The sequence below is a fragment of the Hyperolius riggenbachi genome, chromosome 1 (genome assembly GCF_040937935.1).
Source record: "Hyperolius riggenbachi isolate aHypRig1 chromosome 1, aHypRig1.pri, whole genome shotgun sequence".
In the NCBI taxonomy this organism is placed as follows: domain Eukaryota; kingdom Metazoa; phylum Chordata; class Amphibia; order Anura; family Hyperoliidae; genus Hyperolius; species Hyperolius riggenbachi.
The window spans coordinates 147,977,240-148,004,632 of record NC_090646.1 but is presented as its reverse complement, the minus strand read 5'-3'; the positions used below and the strand labels follow the sequence as shown (position 1 = coordinate 148,004,632).

Genomic DNA, 27,393 nt, shown 5'->3' with positions numbered 1-27,393 from the left:
GGCCGAGATCCTTACACTTTTTTGGCACAACTCAAACTAGTTGATGAGACTTATTCAGGAAAGGCGTGGTTCATCAGGTAGAACACATTCTCCATTTCTCAGTCCATCCTAAACACTGGCATGGATCTGACCCTGAGGGCTGGAGTCCAACACCTGAGGCTTATCTGATAGTAACATCTTACTTGGATACTGGAACAGCGGTAATGTTGCATACAAACAAGTGCATAAAATAGTGACATTTTCCATAGCAGGATACGTGATCGTGCCAGGGAACAAATTATGAATGGGATTACCTTATTTAGCCATCTCAAGCCCGGTATGCGCTCTGCATTAATCTGCTCTTCTAACCACGGCCGCATCCGCATCCTTTCCACGGGCATTATTCCCAGACTTCCAGGAGAACACTGCAAGAAACGCAATTGAGAAGGTGTTTTTATTCTACACAATTAGTATATATTATCTCTATACATCATCAGCTTTATTGTGAAGCATCACATATGAGGAAATGTATCCTATTGTATCTAGCAGCGTTTTACAGTCTTTGAAAACAGTGGTGTACACAGTGCAGCTATCTCGAAAAATGTAAAATATACACATATAAAATGTAAATTTCACCTAGAGTAAATTGTAAAAAAAAAAAAAAAAAAAAGTCATTTTTCTACCCATGTTACCATCACAGTAGGTAGTAAAAATCTGACAGATCTTTGACTAGTCCATCTTCATATGGAGGATTTTCAGATATTTCTGTATTTACAAAGGCACTTACTGAACAGCAGTTGCTAAGTCCAACTGCCAAAATACTGTGCAAACTGATTAGGGAGACTGGCTGACATCTTTGTATGGAACCTTTCCAGGGAGTGCTTTTGTAAAGAATAAAGGCAGTACTGAGAAACCCTCATGAGGAGATGAACTACCCCAAAATCTGTCAGATTTGTCAACTTTTTACTACCTACTGTAAGCAAAATAAGAAAAAAACAATTTATAGTGTATTTTACTCAGTATGTATTTTGACATTTTTGTCACTAGTGGCCTATAATAGGGTTCACAGCAGCCATAGGTGCTACTCAATCTACAATAACCTTGGTGCACATACAATCTCCAACCATTCCCCTCCATGTTAGGATCATGCCTGCCCTGCCCCAGGGATAGGAATGGGTGTCAATCCGGTCTCAGTGCACACTATGCAAAAGGTGCCATTCAACCCAGTGCACAAGAATTTAGCATCTTTCTAACATCACTAAATAACACTCAATTTTAAAGAAATCTATAGATTTCCAAACAACTAGCACTGCAAAGAGACATCCCTCCATTCAGTCTAAGAACACAAATACATGGCAAATTTTGTGCTGGATTTTTTTCCATGAAATATTAGTGTTAAAGTGGTTTCTATTTTTTTTTGTTTACCTTATTTCGGGTAGTCCTTTAGAGCATGTGCACACTTTACAATGTGTATGCAAATACATTTTGACGCATGTTTTCTAATGTGAACTGTCCACGTACTGATGCATGTCCCGGCCACGATACATTGGACAAACACATGTAATATGTAAGAATACCCAGCTGTCCAGTGCATTGCACATTATGCAATGCCTTATGTAATGCATTATACGACAACTCACAGTATAGTTGTGCACGTTAAAGAAAACCTGTAACGACAAAAAGTTCCCCTGGGGGGTACTCACCTCGATAGGGGGATGCCTCCGGATCCTATCGAGGCTTCCCCCGTCCTCCTGTGTCGCTGTGCCCCTCCGAACATCGGGGATGTAAATATTTGCCTTCCTGGCTCCAGCGCAGGCGCAGTATCGGCTTTCCGCTTGGAGATAGGCGGAAATAGCCGATCGCTGTCGGGCCGTTCTACTGCGCAGGCGCAGGTCTCCTGCACCTGCGTAGTAGAGCGGACCTGACAGAGATCGGCTATTTGTTTATTTCCATGCTGAGAGCCGCAACAGCGCCCCCGCTGGAGCCAGAGAAGGTAACTATATCAAGCCTTGTCAGGCTTGTCGAGCCAGGATTGTGGGAGACTTTGGGGGAGCCAGCGCTGGATTGCTTGCAGCTACAGGGGAGGGGGAAGCCTCATTGGGACCCTGAGGCATCCCCCTACCGAAGTACCCCCCAGGGGATGTTTTTTTTCAGTACAGGGTCTCGTTAATGTGAAAGTCTATGGATTTTCATATCACCATGTGCAGTGTATCGAAACACATAGTGCCTAATCCAGTTCACCATTTCTCCTAAAGTTTCTCCTAAGAGAGTTTTTCCACTTGTTTAAAATAACTTTTATACTCTGCAATTGAAAAAGCACCAAAAAGTAGGTGAAAAAGTACTGTCAAAATTATTTTTGTTTGCTGTTGGCTTAAAAGGCATTTTATTTATGCAGTACCAGTAATATAAAAAGATCACCAAGGAGAAAAAAAACTTTATAAAAAAAAGTGAATTGGATCGGGCATGGTGTGCATGAGCTCTTGCAGGAGGGGTAACCAGGAGTAAACAGCAAGAGGAGGTGCAGTGCTTGCTTAGAGACAGAGCTTTGTCTGTTTCCATTGCACAGAATGGCCATATATGCTGCAGGACATTTCCCAAATACTACATATAAATGGCGTACTTGATCGTGAAAAGAGATGATGCAAACCTGTTACAGGTCTTGTCATTTGAATGGTCTTTCTTTTTATGTCAGTTGTGTAGCAGAGGTATTAAACTGATGGTCAGAAGGGAATCAAAAGGTGTTTACAAACCCATTATCTCCTCCATGTTATTATATATAGTGAGAGGTATATGGAGGCTGCCATATTTATTTCCTTTTACACAATACCAGTTGCCTGGCAGCCCTGCTGATCTTCCGTGCATCAGAAGTGTCTGAATCACACATCGGAAACAAGGATAAGAAAAATCCAGTCACTTCAGTCAGTAAGTCCAATGAGGCTGGCACCACCTTCAGTAAAATAAGCTCTTTATTGGAAAGTCATTATAATGACATATCAGCCGTCATTTTAATGACTTTCCAATAAAGAGCTTATTTGGTACTTTTCCATTAGCCGGGCGCATCCGGCAGGTGGCGCAAATTATATTAACACTTCACGTAACAAAAGTGGCTGTCTCGCTGCGGCCAAATGTATTGTAATAAGTGAGTTAATGGAATTAAAATGAAGCCGGCGGCAAACAGATGAAGCTGCCGGCTTCGGCTCTCGCTCTCCTCCCCCTTGCCCTCTCTCCTATACAATACTGGCAGCCGGCGGGGACATGCGTGCCCCCCCCCCCAGTGTCGTTAGTCGCGGCAGGGAATCCTGGTCCCCGCCGGCTGCCAGTATTGTATAGGAGAGAGAGGGCAAGGGGGAGGAGAGCGAGAGCCGAAGCCGGCAGCTTCATCTGTTTGCCGCCGGCTTCATTTTAATTCTATTAACTCACTTATTACAATACATTTGGCCGCAGCGAGACGGCCACTTTAAACACAATACAATCGGTTACATTAACACTTTTGTTACGTGAAGTAATTTGCGCCACCTGCCCTGCTAACGGAAAAGTGCCGCTTATTTTACTGAAAGTGTCGCCAGCCCCATTGGACTTGCGGTATTTTTTTTCACCGGTACAGTGACTTAAGGCTGCGGCACACCATCTGTCTTGTTTGCATGGGTGCTCCCCCACATTTGTTTAAACTTCAGTCAGTAACATCTGATCTGCACGCTTGTTTGGGTGGGGGACTATGACTAAAGTATTAGAGGCAGAAGATCAGCCGGACAGCTAGGCTGTTTGCATTGTTTAAAAGAAAATGCATATGGCAGCCTCCATATTCCTCTCACTTCAGGTGTCTGTTACAGGCGACCTGAACTCAGAACTTCCTCTCTGCTCAAAAAAGATAAGCAACAGCATAATAACCCTTAAAGAAAATTATTTCCTGGTCCTACTGAGATTCAGCAGAGTGCTTTCTTCTTGGAATCCAGGCAACACAGACAGCGTTAACCTCCTGTGTTTGCATATTAGCTCAAAATTTTGGCAGACAGCCGACAGATCAATTTACACTAGTTCATTACTTTCTAAGGCCTGGAACCCACTACAAATCGCAATCGCTAGCGTTTTTTTATTCAGAGTTTTTGTAAGCGATTTCATGAGCGTTTTCCGGCGCTTTTGGGAGAGGTTTTAAAAAGTGTAAGCTTTTTGCCAGCGATTGTGTAGCGATTTGCGATTATAATTCTGATTAGTCCTTTCAATGTATCAGACTTTTATTACAGCTTGTAATCGCACTTAAATTGCTATGTGTAGCGATTCATGAGTGATTTGCCAGCGCTTCAATACATTACACTGAAGCGCAAATGCTCCCAATCGCTAAATTGGAATTTGTTACATATATTTACATTGGCAAAGCGTTTAGGGAAAACGCTAGCGATTTAAAGCGCTCCCCAAATGCTCAAAAAAAAAAATTATAATCGCTCTAGTGGGTTCCAGCCCTGAGAAGGGAAAATTAGACAGGCTGTTCTCTATAAATACACACAGGGTGGATTTCTCTGCGTTTTCCTCATCTTCTATGCAAGAGTTCATGTCCACTTTAAGGACAGGATTGAATCTCCCCTCCGCCCACAAAAAGGTTTAATGATACACTTGAGCTAGCGACCTTCACCACATTTCACTGGGTTTTTCTTGTTAATGTATACTGACATATCATTGATTTACCAATTACTGAGCTAGGGATTATCGCTAGAAACCAAGTATTAGACCTCATCCGCACTTGCACAGCGTTTTACACGTACATCGATTTCCACCTACCATGCGCATTCGTATTTACGCTTTTTAGACAGCAGAACAATGTAAATGAATTAACAAAATATAAATGTAAAATAGTGTCTAGGGAAAAAAAAAAAAAAAACAAAGTTTTTCTCTGCACACCCAAAAAATAAAAACACTCTGGATGTGAACCCATCCACTGACCATCATGTTTTTGAAGGCGTAGCAACACAAGCAAATATCGAGCCACGGCATTAAGTATAGAGTTTATATGCTCGCTTTGTTTTTCCATGGGTTCCTTCTAGGTTCTCTGACATAGCAGGAGAACATTTTGACACCTCCATGTAGTATGAGGGCTAACAGAATTTGAATGCTGTGAACAGATTGTGTAAGTAAGCTCTCATACTACATGGAAGAGCCCAGTCATCGGCCAATCAAAACTGGATGTGTGTATGCACCCTTGGTGACATGAATTATTCAGTGTATTCTGGAAAGCAATGCAGAAAATGTCAGCACAAAATAAATGCATAATAATCATACTATACAGGATGTTATTTTTCCCTTTCTCGTGCGCTTCCTCCTGCAGTATAAACAAGCTTTCAGTTTCAGGTTAAAAGACCTGAAAAGCACCTGTGTCTGCTTTGGCTACACTTGTACTTTAACCACTTGAGGACTGCAGTGATTAAGGCCAAGCTGCAGGGCCGCACAACACAGCACACGAGTGATTTCCCCTCCCCCCCCCTTTCCCCACCAACAGAGCACTCTGTTGGTGGGGTCTGATCGCCCCCCGTGTTTATTTTTTTTTGTGCAAATATTCATGTTACTTATTTTTCTTTATTTTTGGCTATTTTTGTATTTATTTATTTGAATCCCCTCTCTCCTCCCAGCTGGCCAATCCTAGCGATTGGCTGTCATAGGCTTCTGCCTATGAGAGCCGATCGCTCTCTTGTCCCCCAGGGGGACAGCCGTGTCACCGGGGGGGGGAGGGGTCATATTTATACACTAGGGGAAACAGCGCCGGGTGTTTTGTCGCTCGTCCTGATTTATAGCTCACAGTTACCGCCATGCACCTGATCGGCCATGACGGCACGACATCTTGCAGCATGTCAGATCGATATATGCAACCAATTTTGGCCCGCAATTGGTCGCATTGTCGGTCGGGCACGCTCTTGGCAGCACCAATTTTTATTCAATAATAATTACCGAATCGGATGGTCCATTGGGCAAGTTGAGAAATATTTAGAGGCCATAAAACGGAATTATTATTTCTGCAGATCTGATCACGCTTCATCAAATTTACCATTTACTGCCTCACCCCTGCAAACCACATTCATTCATGTTGACCGATTTTGGACCGTTCATCAAATTAAAAGTGTGATTGGCCACAGAGATCCAGTTCCTGTTTCCTGTGGGCAGGAGATATTGCTGGCAGCATAGCGCTATGGAGGAACAAGCAGCTAACTAGAATGTAATGTACCATAAGAAACTACTTTAGTGAAACCACCTCTTTTCAGAAAAATAAAGTACCCCCTGCACTTTCTCATCTTGTTAAAATTCTGTATATTTTCACAAACTCCACTGATCTTTTTATAGCGAAAACAATTTCCCTAATTTTAAAAGTCCATCATTACACTTGAATTTAATCTCTCGAAAACTAAGGGCACACCAAGAGCCCTTCTGAGCTCTTTTTAAAAACGCTAGCACTTTAAAAAGCGCTTGGCACATGTATTAGAATGGGATGGATCACACAGAGCGATGTGATTTTTACACAAACTGAGGTCCTGCAGCATTTCTGCTGATTTCTGAGGCGTTTCAGTCTCAATGTTAAGTATAGGAAATTGGACAATCACTTTGAAAATTTGTATGTAGAACAGAGGCGCCAGCAGGATAAAAGTCAATTTTTAAAAATTGCTTGGAGGAAGTGGTGGGCTTGCCTCCCAAAAGCAGACACGAGATCCTGTCTTCATATAAAATCAATACATTTATTATACGGTACCCCAAAAACAGTGCAACGCGTTTCGTAGGCCCAGCCCGCTTCATCAGGCAATAAAAGTGGGGACAAAACAGAATTTCGTCAATAGCAGGTGTAGCGCCTTGACTTAGGCGCTACACCTGCTATTGATGAAATTCTGTTTTGTCCCCACTTTTATTGCCTGATGAAGCGGGCTGGGCCTGCAAAACGCGTTGCACTGTTTTTGGGGTACCGTATAATAAATGTATTGATTTATATGAAGACAGGATCTCGTGTCTGCTTTTGGGAGGCAAGCCCACCACTTCAAGCAATTTTTAAAAATTTTATTGACTTTTATCCTGCTGGCGCCTCTGTTCTACATACAAATACTCTGTGTCCACTCCTGGTGGAGGGGAGTGCTACCCCCTTTCTTGTTTCTTTACTACAGTGAGCGACTTCTTAATCCTGAGTGAGGACAGGTCTAATCTCCTCACCTGCCTATTGAGTGGTTGCCTGAATGGTAACCCATGTTTGTGAGTATAAATTCTCTCACTAAACCACTTACCAATTGTCTAACATACTACACCATATTGAGCTCTCGGTTTTTTTCTATTTTTCTATTTTATTTTTCTATTTTAATCACTTTGAAAAGTACTAGATCGGAGTGTTTCTCCAAGTGTTTGTGACAAAACCAGCACACTAGCAGATGCACTGTGATTTTAATAAATAAATATACACATATATATATATATATATATATATATATATATATATATATATATATATATATACATACACATATACACACACACACACACATACATACATACATACATACATACATACATACATACATACATATATATATATATATATATATATATATATATATATATATATATATATATATATATATATATATATATATATATATATATATATACATATATACATATATACACACACACATACATATACACATACATATTATATACACACACATACATACATACATAGTACAGATCAAAAGTTTGGACACACCTCACTCAAAGAGTTTTCTTTATTTTCATGACTATAAACATTGTAGATTCACACTGAAGCCATCCAAACTATGAATTAACCCATGTGAAAGTATAGTACATAACCAAAAAGTGTGAAACAACTGAAAATATGTCATATTCTAGGTTCTTCAAAATAGCCGCCTTTTGCTTTGGTTACTGCTTTGCACACTATTGGCATGCTCTTGGTGAGCTTCAAGAGGTAGTCACCTGAAATGGTTTTCACTTCACAGATGTGCCCTGTCAGGTTTAATAAGTGGGATTTCTTGCCTTATAAATGGGGTTGGAACGATCAGTTGCATTGTGGAGAAGTCAGGTGGATACACAGCTGATAGTACTACTGAATATACTGTTAGAATTTGTACTATGGCAAGAAAAAAGCAGCTAAGTAAAGAAAAACATGTGGCCATCATTACTTTAAGAAATGAAGGTCAGGCAGTCTAAAAAAATTGGGAAAAAACTTTGAAAGTGTCCCCAAATGCAGTCTCAAAAACCATCAAACGCTACAAAGAAACTAGATCACATGCAGACCGCCCCAGGAAAGGTAGACCAAGAGTCACCTCTGCTGCGGAGGATAAGTTCATCCGAGTCACCAGCCTCAGAAATCGCAGGTTAACAGCAGCTCAGATTAGAGACCAGGTCAATGCCACACAGAGTTCTAGCAGCAGACACATCTCTAGAACAACTGTTAACCTGCTGGGCGTTTCAATTCCCGTGGCCTCATGGCTGCGGGAGGGTTTTTTTCACCCAATTATTTTTTCCTATCATGTAGCTAGCCTATCGCTAGCTACATGATTCTCCCCTTCCTCCTCTCTCCCTCCCACCCTTCTGATCGCCGCCGGCGATAACGCCCATAAGGAAATCCCGTTCTGAACGGGATTTCCTTTAGGGCTTCCCCCGTCGCCATGGAGACGAACGGAGTGACGTCATCGACGTCGTGACGTCACTGGGACTCCCGATCCACCCCAAAGCGCAGCCTGGCGGTGATTGGCCAGGCTGCGCACGGGGTCTGCGGGGGAGGGCCCTCTTTCGCGTCGGGTAGCGGCGGATCGGGGCAAACACGCAGCTAGCAAAGTGCTAGCTGCGCGTTTGAAAAAAAAAATTATCAAAATCGGCCCCGCGGGGCCTGAGCGGTGCCCTCTAGCGTCTCTGGACGAGCTCAGCTCGTCCAGTACGCTAGGGAGGTTAAGAGGAGACTGTGTGAATCAGGCCTTCATGATAGAATATCTGCTAGGAAACCACTACTAAGGATAGGCAACTAGCAGAAGAGACTTGTTTGGGCTAAAGAACACAAGGAATGGACATTAGACCAGTGGAAATCTGTGCTTTGGTCTGATGAGTCCAAATTTGAGATTTTTGGTTCCAACCACCGTGTCTTTGTGCGATGCAGAAAAGGTGAACGGATGGTCTCTACATGCCTGGTTCTCACCGTGAAGCATGGAGGGAGGAGGTGGTGTGATGGTGTGGGGGTGCTTTTCTAGTGACACTGTTGGGAATTTATTCAAAATTGGCATACTGAACCAGCATGGCTACCACAGCATCTTGTTTGTGTTTAGTTGGACCATCATTTATTTTTTAACAGGACAATGACCCTAAACACACCTCCAGGCTGTGTAAGGGCTATTTGACCGGGAAGGAGAGTGAAGGGGTGCTGCACCAGATGACCTGGCCTCCACAGTCACCAGACCTGAACCCAATCGAGATGGTTTGGGGTGAGCTGGACCGCAGAGTGAAGGCAAAAGGGCCAACAAGTGCAAAGCATCTCTGGGATCTCCTTCAAGACTGTTGGAAGACCATTTCAGGTGACTACCTCTTGAAGCTCATCAAGAGAATGCCAAAAGTATGCAAAGCAGTAATCAAAGCAAAAAGGTGCCTACTTTGAAGAACCTAGAATATGACATTTTCAGTGGTTTCACACTTTTTGGTTATGTACTATACTTCCACATGTGTTAATTCATAGTTTGGATGCCTTCAGTGTGAATCTACAATGTTCATAGTCATGAAAATAAAGAAAAAACTCTTTGAATGAGGTGTGTCCAAACTTTTGGTCTGTTCTGTGTATGCATGCATGCATGCATGCATGCATGCATACATACAACAAAAACGCTCCAAAAATTAGGTATCAATAGAAATTTGCTAGGCACATGCCTAGAATCGCCTTGAAAATCACTTCAAAAAGAGCGTTTGCGATTACGCTAGCGCTTTTTGGTGTGCACTGGCCCACAATCTGGTTTCTCTCCCTAAACTGCCTTGTGACTGAAGCCCAATTTTAATATTTACAGAGGAACTGCAGTGAAAATAACGAATAAAATTGCTTATTTTTTTACAATATTTATTTATAGATTACTTAGTCAGCGTTTGCCCATTGTAAAACCTTTCCTCTTCCCGAAATGTATCACTGGTGATGACAGCTTTAGTTCAGCCAGGTGATCTGTACGTAATGTCCGTTACTAAGAGTCAGGGGCGCCGCGAGGCATAAAGCGAACCAAGCGGTCGCTTGGGGCCTCACAATCTTAGGGGCCTCGGCGGCTCCGTGACGTCGGCGTGACGTCACTTTTTCCCCGCAGCCCCGCCGGGCTGGCAGAGCAGAGCAGGGCTACAGGAAGATGGCCGCCGCCGAAGCCCTGCTCTGGAGACTATGTCTCCAGTACAGGGCTTCGGGTGGCCATCTTCCCGACCCGTAGCCCTGCATGAATCAGCGCGGGAGATTGGAGGAGGAAGCCAGGAAGGGAGCTCCGTGGGAACTGCGCGCCTGAGAAGCCGGCCGGGAGAGGAGACCAGGGAGAGAAGACTTCTGCCAGTGCCAGCCTGCCAGGTGAGTAAATTCTTTTCTTTTTGCAGCCGCAGCCCTAATTGCGAATTTGCGATTGATTTCTGCTGAACTGTGCCCTAATTGCATTTGATATCTGCTGAAAATGTGGCCCTAATTGCGATTGATTTCTGCTGAACTGTGCCCTAATTGCGTTTTAGATATCTGCTGAAAATGTGGCCCTAATTGCGATTGATTTCTGCTGAACTGTGCCCTAATTGCGTTTGATATCTGCTGAAAATGTGGCCCTAATTGCGATTGATTTCTGCTGAACTGTGCCCTAAATGCGTTTGATATCTGCTGAAAATGTGGCCCTAATTGCGATTGATTTCTGCTGAACTGTGCCCTAAATGCGTTTGATATCTGCTGAAAATGTGGCCCTAATTGCGATTGATTTCTGCTGAACTGTGCCCTAAATGCGTTTGATATCTGCTGAAAATGTGGCCCTAATTGCGATTGATTTCTGCTGAACTGTGCCCTAAATGCGTTTGATATCTGCTGAAAATGTGGCCCTAATTGCGATTGATTTCTGCTGAACTGTGCCCTAAATGCGTTTGATATCTGCTGAAAATGTGGCCCTAATTGCGATTGATTTCTGCTGAACTGTGCCCTAAATGCGTTTGATATCTGCTGAAAATGTGGCCCTAATTGCGATTGATTTCTGCTGAACTGTGCCCTAAATGCGTTTGATATCTGCTGAAAATGTGGCCCTAATTGCGATTGATTTCTGCTGAACTGTGCCCTAAATGCGTTTGATATCTGCTGAAAATGTGGCCCTAATTGCGTTTGATTTCGGCTGAAAATGTGCCCTAATTGCGTTTGATTTCTGCTGAAAATGTGCCCTAATTGCGTTTGATTTCTGCTGAAATGTGGCCCAAATTGCGTTTTTATTTTCTGGTGTCTGGGGTAACTGTTGCTGCATTTATTATTTAATGGTCATAGTTGGCTATATTTGCTGTGCTACGGTTAAGCTTTGCCCATACAATGTCATGGCCGCGCCAATCTTTCGGCGCGCTACGCGCGCCTCAATCACCCCAACATCCATTTTTTCCCCGCAAACAGCCCCGCCCCAATCCGCCCTCCTGCTCCACCCACATGTCATGGCCACGCCCACTTATGCGGGATAGCCACACCCATTTTTCGCCGCGGCGCGCGAGGGCCTCTTGCTACAGTCCGCTTGGGGCCACAAAAACCTTAGCTGCACCCCTGCTAAGAGTTCTATGCACAGGGGGAGATGTTTGCTTGGGTGTTGGAAAAAGCTATTTCCCACAATGCAACAAGGTTCACTGACAGACTCAGGGTCATAACATCACACTGTGGGAGGGGTTTCACCGCAATATCAGTCCTACAGACTCTCCTGTGAGAAAAGGTAAAGATTTCCTGTGGGAAAGGGCAGGGGCGTAACTAGGTCCCACGGCGCCCCCCTACAGAAATTCTAAATGCCCCCGGAGCCCGCTCAGGGACGTTTTGGGGGGCTGGAGGGGTCGCAGCATGAGGGGCAAGCCATGCTGCACATCAGCGGGGAGGGGGGGGGGGGGGGGGAACGGTCCCTCCACCTCCCTCACCTGGGTCTCTCACCTTTGCGCTCCCCTCCAGCATCAATAAGTGTATGTGCCTAGGGCTAGGCGTCGGACAGCGGCAGATCCACATACCTTCCTTGCATTCCAGCGCGGATGCTTCTCCCTCTTGTCTGACGCTACTTCCCATTTATACAGGAAGTCGCGTCATAGGCTAGAGAGAGGAACGTCCACACTGAAACGCAAGGAAGGTATGTGGATCTGCCGCTGTCTGCCGCCTAGCCCTAGGCACACACACTTCTTAATGGGGGGCCCGGTGGAACCCTCCCTGCCGATGTGCAGCATGGCTTTTCCCACATGCTGCGAGCCCTCCAAACCCTGAGCGGGCTCCTGCAGGCCCTATTGTTACGCCAGTGGGAAAGAGGGTATCAGCTACTGACTGGAATGAAGTTCAAGCCTTGGTTAAAGTTCCTCTTTAAATGCTCAGCTATTTGTGCAGCAATAATAGAATTCTGGGAAGTAGTGAAGACTTGGCAAAGCAATAGCCTTCTCTTTTCAACCTGGTGTGTGAATCACTGAGGGAGCACATTCCAAAATGAGCCATAAAATTCAGGCCTGACGCAGACATCTATACACACCCCACAGGAACACATCTCTGAGAGGTGCAAGCAGCTCACATCATAAACACAGCAGAGACCAGCGCAGGACAATGCCAGGCATTGCAGATTGCTTTTCACGGCTCTATTTACTGGAGTTTGCTAAGACCACACAAAACATTCAGTCACTGCACACAAAACAGAAAATATGTTTTACTATTAAAGAATATGATGTGAAAGTTAATGGAAAATAAAAGTCATTTTCCAGATGAAGGTTTGGCCTATGAAAGAATAAGAATAACTGTCTGAAAGAACACCAAAGAACAATCTGTTGAACTCGTGTGTTACCACAAATCACAGAGGTCACCATTCAAATGTGTTCAATGCAGTGCGTCACACACAAGAGTCCCTTACCTAGGAGTGGGGATGGTCAATGAGATGCTAATTATTTGGAGTAGTTGCAGGATTGTGCACATTTTGCATGCAAATCTATGCAGCTTGAAAATGGACCAAACGAATTTGACCTCGGCAAGATTTAATTAGTCTGAATCGTTTGCATCTCATTTATCATCCAACTCAGCAACAGGACACAAACAGGGTGTAGATTTCAATCACTGCCGTCCTGCAGAGGTTAACAAACCAATAATAAAATCGGACGCATGCAGCCTCTTTGTGACCACTTTTGTTAAAGCACCCAAAGACACTGTGAGAAGCAACCTGCTTAGTGTAAAAGTACCATGAAGCTCAAAATCCATCTGGTGATAGTCTGACTTGAAAATGTATTCACATTGGGAAATAAAACTTTGCGCAATTTACTGTTATGACCAAAGAGCATGTTGTCTTCATTGAGAAAAATATAATCCAGCCTTCTCATGTATATAAAATAAGAATGCTGACTTTTCCCAGATTAGTCACTACTGGCCTATTGAAAAATACACTATTTGCAAAAGGAGAGAAAAAAAAGCTAAATAAAAGGGTTTCCTCTGAGGAGGAACACTTAGCAGCTGGAAATTCCTGTTTTGAAAGCCAAGTTGATAATATTTTTGGGGTAAACAGATTTTTTTTTTCTACATAGCTCTTGCGAATCATAAGGGTGACAAAATAAGACATTACCGATTTCATTGCTCCCAGTACTTCCCTCATGATAGCAGAGAAGCAAAGTTCAAACAAAAAGAATAAAAAGAAAAGAGAAGTAATAAATAGCCAAAATATATTATTTACGGTAGATTTTAGGTTAACGGACAAGATGTAATGTAAATAAGTATATGATATAAATGTATTAGAACTGAAACAGAGGATCAATGTCCAGCACTGGAAGGGTTAAGCACAGAACAGCTTCACAGGACACCTAGCAGCAGGGGGGAGGAGCCCTTCACAAGTCAAGTCTAGCCTTCACTGCAAAAGCAGTGTAGCAGTGCTAATAAGCACTTCTTAATCTGCAGCAGTTTAGGAATGGATTAGCACTTTTCTTAACTGTAGTGCAGTTCTAAAAATTCACACTAAACTGACACCATTTAGTATTTAGGAATGTTCTTATCATGCAGAACTGTTCTTCCTGCTGGTTAGAACTGTTTAACCACTTGAGGACCACAGTCTTTTCGCCCCTTAAGGACCAGAGCCTTTTTCTCCATTCAGACAACTGCAGCTTTCACGGTTTATTGCTCGGTCATACAACCTACCACCTAAAGGAATTTTACCTCCTTTTCTTGTCACTAATACAGCTTTCTTTTGGTGCTATTTGATTGCTGCTGCGAGTTTTACTTTTTATTATATTCATCAAAAAAGACATGAATTGTGTCAAAAAAATGACTTTTTTAACTTGCTGTGCTGACATTTTTCAAATAAAGTAAAATTTCCTATACATTTGAGCGCGAAAGTTATTCTGCTACATGTCTTTGATAAAAAAAAACACATTCAGTGTATATTTATTGGATTGGGTAAAAGTTATAGCGTTTACAAACTATGGTGCCAAAAGTGAATTTTCCCATTTTCAAGCATCTCTGACTTTTCTGCACACCTGTCAGGTTTCATGAGGGGCTAAAATTCCAGGATAGTACAAATACCCCCCAAATGACCTCATTTTGGAAAGAAGACATCCCAAAGTATTCAGTGAGAGGCATGGTGAGTTCATAGAAGATTTTATTTTTTGTCACAAGTTAGCGGAAAATGACACTTTGTGACAAAAAAAAAAAAAAAAAAAATTTCCATTTCTTCTAACTTGCGACAAAAAAAAAAATGAAATCGGCCACGGACTCACTATGCTCCTCTCTGAATACCTTGAAGTGTCTACTTTCCAAAATGGGGTCATTTGTGGGGTGTGTTCACTGTCCTGGCATTTTGGGGGGTTCAAAATTGTAAGCACCCCTGTAAAGCCTAAAGATGCTCATTGGACTTTGGGCCCCTTAGCGCAGTTAGGCTGCAAAAAAGTGCCACACGTGGTATTGCCGTACTCAGGAGAAGTAGTATAATATGTTTTGGAGTGTATTTTTTACACATACCCATGCTGGGTGGGAGAAATATCTCCATAAATGACAATTGTTTTATTTTTTTTTTTACACACAATTGTCTATTTATAGAGATATTTCTCCCACTCAGCGTGGGTATGTGGAAAAATACACCCCAAAACACATTATACTACTTCTCCTGAGTACGGCGATACCACATGTGTGGCACTTTTTTGCACCCTAACTGCGCTAAGGGGCCCAAAGTCCAATGAGTACCTTTAGGATTTCACAGGTCATTGAGAAATTTCGTTTCAAGACTACTCCTCACGGTTTAGGGCCCCTAAAATGCCAGGACAGTATAGGAACCCCACAAATGACCCCATTTTAGAAAGAAGACACCCCAAGGTATTCCGTTAGGAGGATGGTGAGTTCATAGAAGATTTTTTTTTGTCACAAGTTAGCGGAAATTGATTTTAATTGTTTTTTTTTTCACAAAGTGTCATTTTCCGCTAACTTGTGACAAAAAATAAAATCTTCTATGAACTCACCATACTCCTAACGGAATACCTTGGGGTGTCTTCTTTCTAAAATGGGGTCATTTGTGGGGTTCCTATACTGTCCTGGCATTTTAGGGGCCCTAAACCGTGAGGAGTAGTCTTGAAACGAAATTTCTCAAAATGACCTGTGAAATCCTAAAGGTACTCATTGGACTTTGGGCCCCTTAGCGCAGTTGGGGTGCAAAAAAGTGCCACACATGTGGTATCGCCGTACTCAGGAGAAGTAGTATAATGTGTTTTGGGGTGTATTTTTCCACATACCCATGCTGAGTGGGAGAAATATATCTCTATATATGACAATTGTTTGATTTTTTTTACACACAATTGTCCATTTACAGAGAGATTTCTCCCACCCAGCATGGGTATGTGTAAAAATACACCCCAAAACACAATATACTACTTCTGAGTACGGCGATACCACATGTGTGACACTTTTTTGCAACCTAGGTGCGCTAAGGGGCCCAACGTCCTATTCATAGGTCATTTTGAGGCATTTGGATTCTGGACTACTGCTCACTGTTTAGGGCCCCTAAAATGCCAGGGCAGTATAGGAACCCCACAAGTGACCCCATTTTAGAAAGAAGACACCCCAAGGTATTCTGTTAGGAGTATGGGGAGTTCATAGAAGATTTTATTTTTTGTCACAAGTTAGTGAAAAATGACACTTTGTGAAAAAAACAATAAAAATCCAATTTCCGCTAACTTTTGACAAAAAATAAAATCTTCTATGAACTCATCATACACCTAACAGAATACCTTGGGGTGTCTTCTTTCTAAAATGGGGTCACTTGTGGGGTTCCTATACTGCCCTGGCATTTTACGGGCCCAAAACTGTGAGTAGTCTGGAAACCAAATTTCTCAAAATGACTGTTCAGGGGTATAAGCATCTGCAAATTTTAATGACAGGTGGTCTATGAGGGGGCAAATTTTGTGGAACCGGTCATAAGCAGGGTGGCCTCTTAGATGACAGGATGTATTGGGCCTGATCTGATGGATATGAGTGCTAGGGGGGTGACAGGAGGTGATTGATGGGTGTCTCAGGGGGCGGTTAGAGGGGAAAATAGATGCAATCAATGCACTGGGGAGGTGATCGGAAGGGGGTCTGAGGGGGATCTGAGGGTTTGGCCGAGTGATCAGGAGCCCACACGGGGCAAATTAGGGCCTGATCTGATGGGTAGGTGTGCTAGGGGGTGACAGGAGGTGATTGATGGGTGTCTCAAGGTGTGATTAGAGTAAACATACATATATCCAGGCACATCGCCTCTAGTTAGGACATTAAATTATTAGGGAAAGGGAGGTGCTGAAGGGGGTGTGGGTAGAGACAGCAAAAATCAATTAACCCTTCGCACACTCACATGCAAATGTTCAAACAAATGCATTCACAGATTTACTCATCCAGGCACAACTGTTATCCCTACAGCTAAATTAAAAGCCAGGGTTTTAGTTCACAGAAGAATGCATTCTTATGCTTAGTCACCTATACTGCGTAGAAGTACCCAGGTAAACATAGGTGTCCTAACTCTGGCCCTGTAACATGCATAGTGCAGACATGCAAACACATTCATTGCATCAAACCTATCAATGGATTAGGAGCACACATCCTAACTTCCTCTCCTGGGAAAGATAGTGCATCTTACCAATCGCACAAGGGAGCTAACGTTATGTGTCCATGTGCACCATGCGCATACACCAGCATAAGCTGTCTGCATGCTGACAAACATACAGGGGAAGTGGGGAGTGCACCGAATTGGACCCTAGCCACAGGGTCTGTGAATGCATTTGTTTGAACATTTGCATGTGAGTGTGCGAAGGGTTAATTGATTTTTGCTGTCTCTAGCCACACCCCTTTCAGCACCTCCCTTTCCCTAATAATTTATTTAATGTCCTAACTAGAGGCGATGTGCCTGGATATATATGTTTATTCTTATCATTGACCCCTGTGGCTAGGGTCCAATTCGGTGCACTCCCCCCTTCCCCTGTATGTTTGTCAGCATGCAGACAGCTTATGCTGGTGTATGCGCATGGTGCACATGGACACATAACGTTAATTCCCTTGTGCGATTGGTAAGATGCACTATCTTTCCCAGGAGAGGAAGTTAGGATGTGTGCTCCTAATCCATTGATAGGTTTGATGCAATGAATGTGTTTGCATGTCTGCACTATGCATGTTACAGGGCCAGAGTTAGGACACCTATGTTTACCTGGGTACTTCTACGCAGTATAGGTGACTAAGCATAAGAATGCATTCTTCTGTGAACTAAAACCCTGGCTTTTAATTTAGCTGTAGGGATAACAGTTGTGCCTGGATGAGTAAATCTGTGAATGCATTTGTTTGAACATTTGCATGTGAGTGTGCGAAGGGTTAATTGATTTAAGGTGTGATTAGAGGGGGGGAAATAGATGCAAGCAATGCACTAGCGAGGTGATCAGGGCTGGGGTCTGAGGGCAATCTGAGCGTGTGGGCGGGTGATTGGGTGCCCGCAAGGGGAAGATTAGGGTCTAATCTGATGGGTAACAGTGACAGGTGGTGATAGGGGGTGATTGATGGGTAATTAGTGGGTGTTTAGAGGAGAGAAGAGATGTAAACACTGCACTTGGGAGGTGATCTGATGTCGGATCTGCGGGCGATCTATTGGTGTGGGTGGGTGATCAGATTGCACACAAGGGGCAGGTTAGGGGCTGATTGATGGGTGGCAGTGACAGGGGGTGATTGATGGGTGGCAGTGACGATGGGTGATTGATAGGTGATTGATAGGCGATTGACAGGTGATCAGTGGGTTATTACAGGGAATAACAGATGTAAATATTGCACTGGCGAATTGATAAGGGGGGGTCTGAGGGCAATCTGAGCGTGTGGGCGGGTGATTGGGTGCCCGCAAGGGGCAGATTAGGGTCTAATCTGATGGGTAACAGTGACAGGTGGTGATAGGGGGTGATTGATGGGTAATTAGTGGGTGTTTAGAGAGAAGAGATGTAAACACTGCACTTGGGAGGTGATCTGATGTCGGATCTGCGGGCGATCTATTGGTGTGGGTGGGTGATCAGATTGCCCGCAAGAGGCAGGTTAGGGGCTGATTGATGGGTGGCAGTGACAGGGGGTGATTGACAGGTGATCAGGGGGGATAGATGCATACAGTACACGGGGGGGGGGGGGGGGTCTGGGGAGAATCTGAGGGGTGGGGGGGTGATCAGGAGGGAGTAGGGGGCAGATTAGGGACTAAAAAAAAAAAAAATAGCGTTGACAGATAGTGACAGGGAGTGATTGATGGGTGATTATGGGGGTGACTGGGTGCAAACAGTAGTCTGGGGGGTGGGCAGGGGGGGGGGGTCTGAGGGGTGCTGTGGGCGATCAGGGGGCAGGGGGGGGGGAATCAGTGTGCTTGGGTGCAGACTAGGGTGGCTGCAGCCTGCCCTGGTGGTCCCTCGGATACTGGGACCACCAGGGCAGGAGGCAGCCAGTATAATAGGCTTTGTATACATTACAAAGCCTATTATACCAAGTTCATGCGGCGATCCGGGTGCTAGTAACCCGCCGGCGCTTCCGAACGGCCGGCGGGTTACAGCGAACGGGGTGCGGAGCCAGTCCCCGGCGGCTGATCGCGTCACGAATGACGCGATCGCCGCATAGCAACACCCGTAGCCGCCCCCGCCGATGGGCGTATTGCGGTCGTTTGGGCCCGGACTTTGCCGCCGCCCATCGGCTGGGGGCGGTCGGGAAGTGGTTAAGAACAAAAAAAAACAAAAGCAAAAAAAAAAAAACTGTCGGTAATGCTTTGATAAATCTGACCCTGTGCTTCTGGGGGAATGTCCTTTGGTTGGATGAGACAGGACCACAGTTTGAAAGACTTTAAAAAAAACAAAGAAAAGAACACCATACCTTGAAGTCTGTGTAGGGAACCACTGAGTCTCAAGACAATTAGGGCAATCTGGAGTACACCGCGAAAGAAAGACACACAGGAAAACACCCCCCAAAAATGGGCTAGAAACAACATTGGGCAAAACAAAACTTCAATGAGCCCCAAATTAAAGCCTATGAAACTTACATGGATAGACCTGTAAGGTGTGATCAAAAGAAGAAACCCTTCAGACTTGACACAGCTGGAGCAGTTTGCTCAGGAGGAGTGGGCCGCACTAACTGTTGACAGGTGCAGCTGGCTCATTGAGAGCCACATTTCTTTGCAGTGAGTGCGTCTACAGGTTCTGTAGCAAAATAGTAGTTTAGAGTTCCCACAATTTTACTTACTCCATTAGTGTTATTTTAAATTCTCTATTACATCAAAGCTCTTTTTTATTTTTAATTATTGAACAGCAAGAGGTGCAAATTACTTTTGACAAACTATTTATGTTAAAGAGACTCCGTAACAAAAATTGCATCCTGTTTTTTATCATCCTACAAGTTCCAAAAGCTATTCTAATGTGTTCTGGCTTACTGCAGCACTTTCTACTATCACAGTCTCTGTAATAAATCAATGTATCTTTCTCTTGTCAGACTTGTCAGCCTGTGTCTGGAAGGCTGCCAAGTTCTTCAGTGTTATGGTTCTGCTATGAACTCCCCCTTCCATGCCCCTCTATGCACACTGCCTGTGTATTATTTAGATTAGGGCAGCTTCTCTCTTATCTTTTACAAGCTGGATAAATCGTCCTCTGAGCTGGCTGGGCTTTCACATACTGAGGAATGACAGACAAGGGCAAAGCTGTTTGCAGGAAGAAACGAACAGCCTGAAACTTCAGTGCATGAGAACTGCAGGGGGAAAGAAACACACAAATGATCTCTTGAGATTAAAAAGGAAGGCTGTATACAGCCTGCTTGTGTATGGATGTATTTTCTATGTGTGGACATACTGTACATCAACCTACTTCCTGTTTTGGTGGCCATTTTGTTTGTTTATAAACAAACTTTTTAAAACTGTTTTTAACCACTTTCAATGCGGCGAGGAGCGGCGAAATTGTGACAGAGGGTAATAGGAGATGCCCCCTAACGCACTGGTATGTTTACTTTTGTGTGATTTTAACAATACAGATTCTTTTTAAAGAAAATGATGTATTGTTTTTATCATGGAGGTACCATCAGATTTGTTGGTCTTGTACTATGCATATAACAAATGTCAGAATAGCTGATGCACATTTAGTAAATCTAGGTGAAAGAGGGAGAATTTATAATGCCCAGAGGCTCAGTATTACAGGGAGTTGGCTTACATTTTAAGACAGTAATCAGTAATACAACATATGAATTTCTTTCACAATATGTACTTTAACCAGGAATCTTAAAGAGAATCTGTATTGTTAAAATCGCACAAAAGTAAACATACCAGTGCGTTAGGGGACATCTATTACCCTCTGTCACAATTTCGCCTCTCCTCGCCGCATTAAAAGTGGTTATAAACAGTTTTAAAAAGTTTGTTTATAAACAAACAAAATGGCCACCAAAACAGGAAGTAGGTTGATGTACAGTATGTCCACACATAGAAAATACATTCATACACAAGCAGGCTGTATACACCCTTCCTTTTGAATCTCAAGAGATCATTTGTGTGTTTCTTTCCCGCTGCAGCTATCTTCCACTGAAGTGTCAGGCTGTTTCTTCCTGCAGAGTGCAGACAGCTCTGCCTGTATGTAATTCCTCAGTATGTGAAAGCCCAGCCAGCTTAGAGGAGGATTTATCCAGCTTGTAAAAGATAAGAGAGAAGAGAGAAGCTGCCCTAATCGAAATAATACACAGGCAGTGTGCAGAGAGGGGCCTGGAGGGGGGAGATGCATGACAGAACTACAACACTGAGAACTTGGCAGCCTTCCAGACACAGGCTGACAAGAGAGAGATAAGTTGATTTATTACAGAGATGGTGATAGTAGAACGTGCTGCAGTAAGCCAGAACACATTAGAATAGCTTTTGGAACTTGTAGGATGATAAAAAAACAGGATGCAATTTTTGTTACGGAGTCTCTTTAAAGAGGAAATTTAAGCAAGGTTTGAATTCCATTTCAACTGAACCATTTTCCCCCTTTATCTTTTCTCGAATAGATCACGAGTCTGTATGGCTGATATTGTGTGTGATGTCATAACCTTGGTCCTGAGTTTGCAATTGGTGAACCTCATTGCATTGTGGGAAATAACGACTTTTTCCAAGTGCCAAGCAAGCAATATCTCTCTCTGTCCATAGAACTCTCAGTACAGCTCACCTGGCAGGACTAAAGAGGTCACCATCAGTGATACATTTCAGAATGTAAATCAGGGAGAGGAAATATTTAACAATGGGCAAATACTGACTAAATAATCTATAAAATTAATATTGTAAAAAATAATGTTTTTGTTATGTTATTTTCACAACAGTTTCTTTTAAAGGGAATCTGAAGTGAAAATAAAACTTAAAGAGAACCCGAGGCGAGGTTCTAACAATGAAATTCCCATACAGAGGCTGGGTCTGTTTATAGAGCCCAGCCTCTGTTGCTATTTAGATTCCCCCCAACTTCCCCCTGCGCTCAGCGAGACCCCATAATTCATAGCCGCACTGCCAACATTGAGCGTGTCAGCAGCGGCTGAGTTTACCTTTGTAATGCCAGTCCCTACTCTCCCCACCCCCCCCCCGCCTCCTGCATCGCTCCGGTCCCCGCCCACGTCCCTTCCCTCCACGCTGATTGGAGGGAAGGGACGCGGGCGGGGACCGGAGCTCTGCAGGAGGCGGGGGAGAGCGGAGATTGACGTTACAAAAGATAAACTCAGCCGCACGGCGCGGCTGTGAATTATGGGGTCTCGCTGAGCGCAGGGGGAAATTAGGGGGAATCTAAATAGCAACAAAGGCTGGGCTCTATAAGCAGACCCAGCATCTGTATGGGGATTTCATTGTTAGAACCTCGCCTCGGGTTCTCTTTAAGATATAATGAATTGGATGTGTAGTACAGCTAAACAATAGAACATTAGTAGCAAATATATGAGTCTCATATTGTTTCTAGCACAGGAAGAGACTTCACTTGTTATCTATGCAAAAGAGCTTCTCTAAGCTCTCTAATTTAGTCAGAGAGCAATGCTATTTTCTGAAGCACTAATGCTAGAAACACACAATGTGTTTTTCTGCTCGATTTCCTTATCTTTTCTTATCAATTGCCATTCACTTCTATGAAAAATCGATCAGAAAAACGATCAAAAATAATATCGGACATGATGGAAATTATGTATCGAACTATCTATCTAACACAAAATTGTATGGTGTGTTCCTAGCATTATACATCAAAGAAACAGTGTGTGTGTGTGTGTGTGTGTGTGTGGGGGGGGGGGACTTCAGATAAGATTTTACTGCAGGGAAGTTGAAAGGGTCATTAGCTCAGCTCTGTTTCATAGTTTAATCACTTAAAGTGGATACTTCCACCCCCCAGTCACCAGGCTATTTTTTATTTTACAATTTAGTGCACTGCAGCTTTACCTATGTGCTGCAGAGCCATACAATGATGCACACTTATTGATCCCCCCTTTTCTGCCCACCAACAGAGTTTTCTGTTGGTGGGCTCTGATCGCTGCTGCAGGGTTTAGTTTAATTTTTGTATTTTAATTAATTTATTTGTAATTTTTTTTTTATATTATTATAAATGACTTTTTATTTTTTTTTTCCCCCCCTCCCTTCGACAGCCAATCAGAGCGATCCAGAAGATCGCAGCACTGTACAATGTAAATAGACGATCGCTGCTGCCAGACTGTTGACGGACTGGATCCCCGCTGATCTCCGCCCACCACTCTTGACGCCTTTTGGCATTACACGGTCCTGGGGCAGCCACCTTCCCGACGCCTATCGGCGTTAGGCGATCGGGAAAGGGTTAAAATGCAGAGTGCAGTTTGTAAACTGCAACTATTGGAGAATGATGCAATGTTAAAAAAAAAAAGCTATACTGTATAACAGAAAATAAAAATATGAGACTTTTCTCGTTATATCATTTCATACCAATCAGCACGCACACAGCATTACTTTGCTCTCCGATCCATGGTGCGTCCCCCACAGAGCCAGTCCACCCATGTTCCAAAATGCAGAGGCCTAAATATAAAAGAGAGTAGTAGGCTTGCCAACATTTCCACTCACCTCAGAGTGCCAAGTAGGGCTGCATGTTATATAGCCTCAGAAGACACAACTCATACACACACTAAAAGGATGTTGTAATACTATCCTAGGAGTTCTGTATATTGGACATTCTTCCTTCCTAACTAAAGCATGTACTGTATATAATAATGCAGCTGTGAGAATCTGAAAATGTACACAAAGTGAACTAAAAGCACTAGATAAATGCTGCCATTCTACAAAACATCAGTTTGCTGAGCTTACCACTGCTTACCACTGACAGGCAACGCTCTTATTTTACACAGGCTTCTCACAATTCTGTTGGGACTTGCAATCTTCTTAGCATAGAAGTAGTACAAGTTCAGGCACACATTTAACTGTAAGCCGAAATTGACTGGGCAGAGCGCAAAGCTGCTACATTAACCCTTTTCCTGTCACATGGGCTCCCGATATGAAAATAACTACGGTTTCGTTTTGCACAGCTCTGTAGAAACAGCAATTCAGTTTCTGAATTAACAAATGTTTAAGCTATCGCTTTGCTTTTTGTTTTTTTGAGTCTTTGTTTTGTTTTCAAGTGACATTTTGATTGCAGAGGTCTATGATACATTAAATAAACAGTATCCCCCAAGCCAAGTCATTTCTTGCAAGTTACTGTATATTTAAAAGCAACTTATAAGAAATAGGAAAAAAAAGCCTGTTTGAAACTTGCAAAATAAAATTAGAAAAAAGTTGTAGCATTCTAAGGGGCTAGCTCACACAGCATGCTGCACAAACAGCAAGTATGCAGGTTACTCCCACTCTGCCAGGGATAAATCATCATTCAGCTCCTATACAATGTAACTGAATAGCATTTCAGTTGCTGACTGCACTTTGTGACATCAGTTGACAGATTATCTCTACAGCATCTTGCTGGAGGCAACTGCTTGCTCAGTTTTACAGTCATCCTAACTAATAAAATACAAGTGTCCCTGCATCTCATGTCTGTGTCAGTGCTTTTGCGCAACTGCGCATGTTCTGCACTGACAGCTGTTGGGACAGGACACAGGACTGGCCAGGGGGTGGGCCGGCTGAACGGGCGTTTGCGCTATGGCAGCGGTGACAGACCTAGAGCCCGTTTTTTAAATGGGCTTAGGTCACTAGTAGGTACAATACTACTCAAGTGATGCTCCACTGCCAATACTGAACACCTCCTAAACCCCACCAGTTGGGATTGGCTGAAGGGAAAGAAAGTCTACATTTATGCTGTACATCTTCCCTAATTTTGGTTATACAAACCTGACTAGCAGACCCATCCCCTAGGCCTATAGCTTTGCCGCTGCATTTGTGCAGAGACCAGTCTGATTTGACCAGAGGATGGAAGAAGTGTGGTAAGGGCTGGTGCTTAATGGAGGAGACATTCATGTACCCTCTTTTAATAACCTGCTGAGCGGTCTGGACGAGCTCAGCTCGTCCAACACCGCCAGAGGCTGCCGCTCAGGCCCTGCTGGGCCGATTTTAATGAAATAAAAAGCAGCACACGCAGCTGGCACTTTGCCAGCCGCGTGTGCAGCCTGATCGCCGCTGCAGCGCGGCGATCCGCCGCGTGCAGCGGCGAAAGAGGGTCCCCCCAGCCGCCCGAGCCCAGCGTAGCCGGAACAAACAGTTCCGGCCAGCGCTAAGGGCTGGATCGGAGGCGGCTGACGTCAGGACGTCGGCTGACGTCCATGACGTCACTCCGCTCGTCGCCATGGCGACGAGGTAAGCGAAACACGGAAGGCCGCTTATTGCGGCCTTCCGTGTTACTTCTGGCCGCCGGAGGCGATCGGAAGAACGCCTCCGGAGCGCCCTCTAGTGGGCTTTCATGCAGCCAACTTTCAGTTGGCTGCATGAAATAGTTTTTTTTTTTATTTAAAAAAAAACCCTCCCGCAGCCACCCTGGCGATTTAATCAGAACGCCAGGGTGGTTAATATACCAGTTCCTATGAATAGCATTTATAAAATGAGATATTGTATCGCGTAACTTCATCATGCAACTGCATACAGCTTGCAGTCTTTGTGGTTCATCACATGACAGAAAGCAATACTGGACGTGGCAGAGTATTTTTCCATTTCTGTCACATGCATGGCAAAACTGACTACTACAAAAGCGTGCATCATTCCCCGCTGACAACTCTTCATAGTCTACATGTCACTCACACTAGTGTGTGTCTGGGTGTGTGGCCCTCCCATAAACACACATTCATAATTTCTCACACACAAAACACACAGTCCCCCACTTACAGACTCGAGTTTCAAAGTTTGAGATATACAAAGCTGTCTTCATGTGCAAGATATACAATACAGTACTGTTTTTATTACAAATTTTTGTGGTTACATGTGAAGGTTCTTTCACACTTACTGCAACACCGTACTCTCCCTCAATACAGCACCAACAAAGTCTACAAGACTGGCCACAGTACCTGCAGTGCAACGCAATGTGACGGAAGAGCTCCGGTTGTTGCAAAGGCTGCTGCGTGATATCCCGGAATTCCGGAAAGTGGACCAGAACTCCCATGTTCATTTTTATTTTTTTTACAGCCCCGGCTTCAACACATGGCGCGACCTGCCTAGTCTATTGCGGTACGATCATCCAACAACCGATGGACAAACGACCAATTTATTTACATACTGCGTGCAAGCAAAAACGATGGACTGCATGACACCGCTTCATTAAAAACAAGCGCACAACGCTCAAATGACTTGTACACATGTGGCCAACTGCAGGATATCAGCCCAAAAGGCATGTGAGTTTAATCGCCTGTTATCAATCGCTCATCTAGTCGTTTGCCATGCATACACACACCAGATTGTCGTCAAACGGACCGAAATCAGAGGACAATCGGGTGGATTTGTTGGACGCATGTACAAGCTTTAAAGCGGAACTGTAGAGAGAAAAACACATTGTTTCACTTACCTGGGGCTTCCCCAAGCCCCCAGCAGTAGTCTTTTCCCGCGGCGCTTCTCAACAAGTCTCCGTTCTCCCGCCGCCAGCTACTTTCGGTTTCGCCGCCGGGCCACTGCGCGGCTCTGGCCATGCATATCCTTTCTTCTCGTTCCCCGCTATTGCAGAGGGGAACGTGAAGAAAGGATACGCTTGGCAGGGCTGCGCTGGCATCGACTTACAAGTCGAGGTACAGAACGGAGCAGCGGCGGGAGAACGGAGGCTCGGGCAGGACAGCTGCTGGGGGCTTGGGGAAGCCCTAGGGAAGTGAAAATGTGCTTATTTTTTTCTCTACAGTTCCGCTTTAAGCACAAACAAAAGATCTGTAACAAAGAATATATGAGCTGGTAAACTGGCTGGTCATGAACTTTCATCAAGCAGGGCTGGGAAGTTGGTGAATTTTGGGTACCTAGAGTTAGAGTCGGTGGTTTCAATCAACTGAGGAGTCGTAGTCAAATGATTTTTGAACTAAATACATAGCCTTTGTAAAAATTAGTCTAAGAAGTCGGATTCAAGGAGTTGAAGTCGAGGAGTCGGAGTCATTTTAGGTACCTGGAGTCAAAGTCGGTGGTTTCATAAACTGAGGAGTCAGATTTTTGTACTGACTCCACAGTCCTGTCATCATCAAAGAGTTCCAAGCCCTTGTCCAGGGAAAGCTTTTATCACCGATTGGACTAATGCCTCCTCAGCCATCCCTCAACTCACACAAGTATAGCAAGGTTGTTTAAAAATTGCCCTAAATATAATTTCTTA

General features: G+C 43.9%; 1 protein-coding gene across 3 annotated transcripts in view; it reads right to left on the bottom strand.

The window, feature by feature from the left end:
- Positions 1 to 27,393, bottom strand: part of IRF2 (interferon regulatory factor 2) — a 151,532-nt gene that overhangs the window by 60,173 nt on the left and 63,966 nt on the right. For all 3 annotated transcript variants that reach the window (XM_068268891.1, XM_068268874.1, XM_068268883.1), the window contains exon 2: positions 294 to 404. In XM_068268891.1, coding sequence (XP_068124992.1) covers positions 294 to 380 — 87 coding nt within the window. In that variant the 5' untranslated portion in view covers positions 381 to 404. The remainder of the gene's footprint in view (positions 1 to 293; positions 405 to 27,393) is intronic.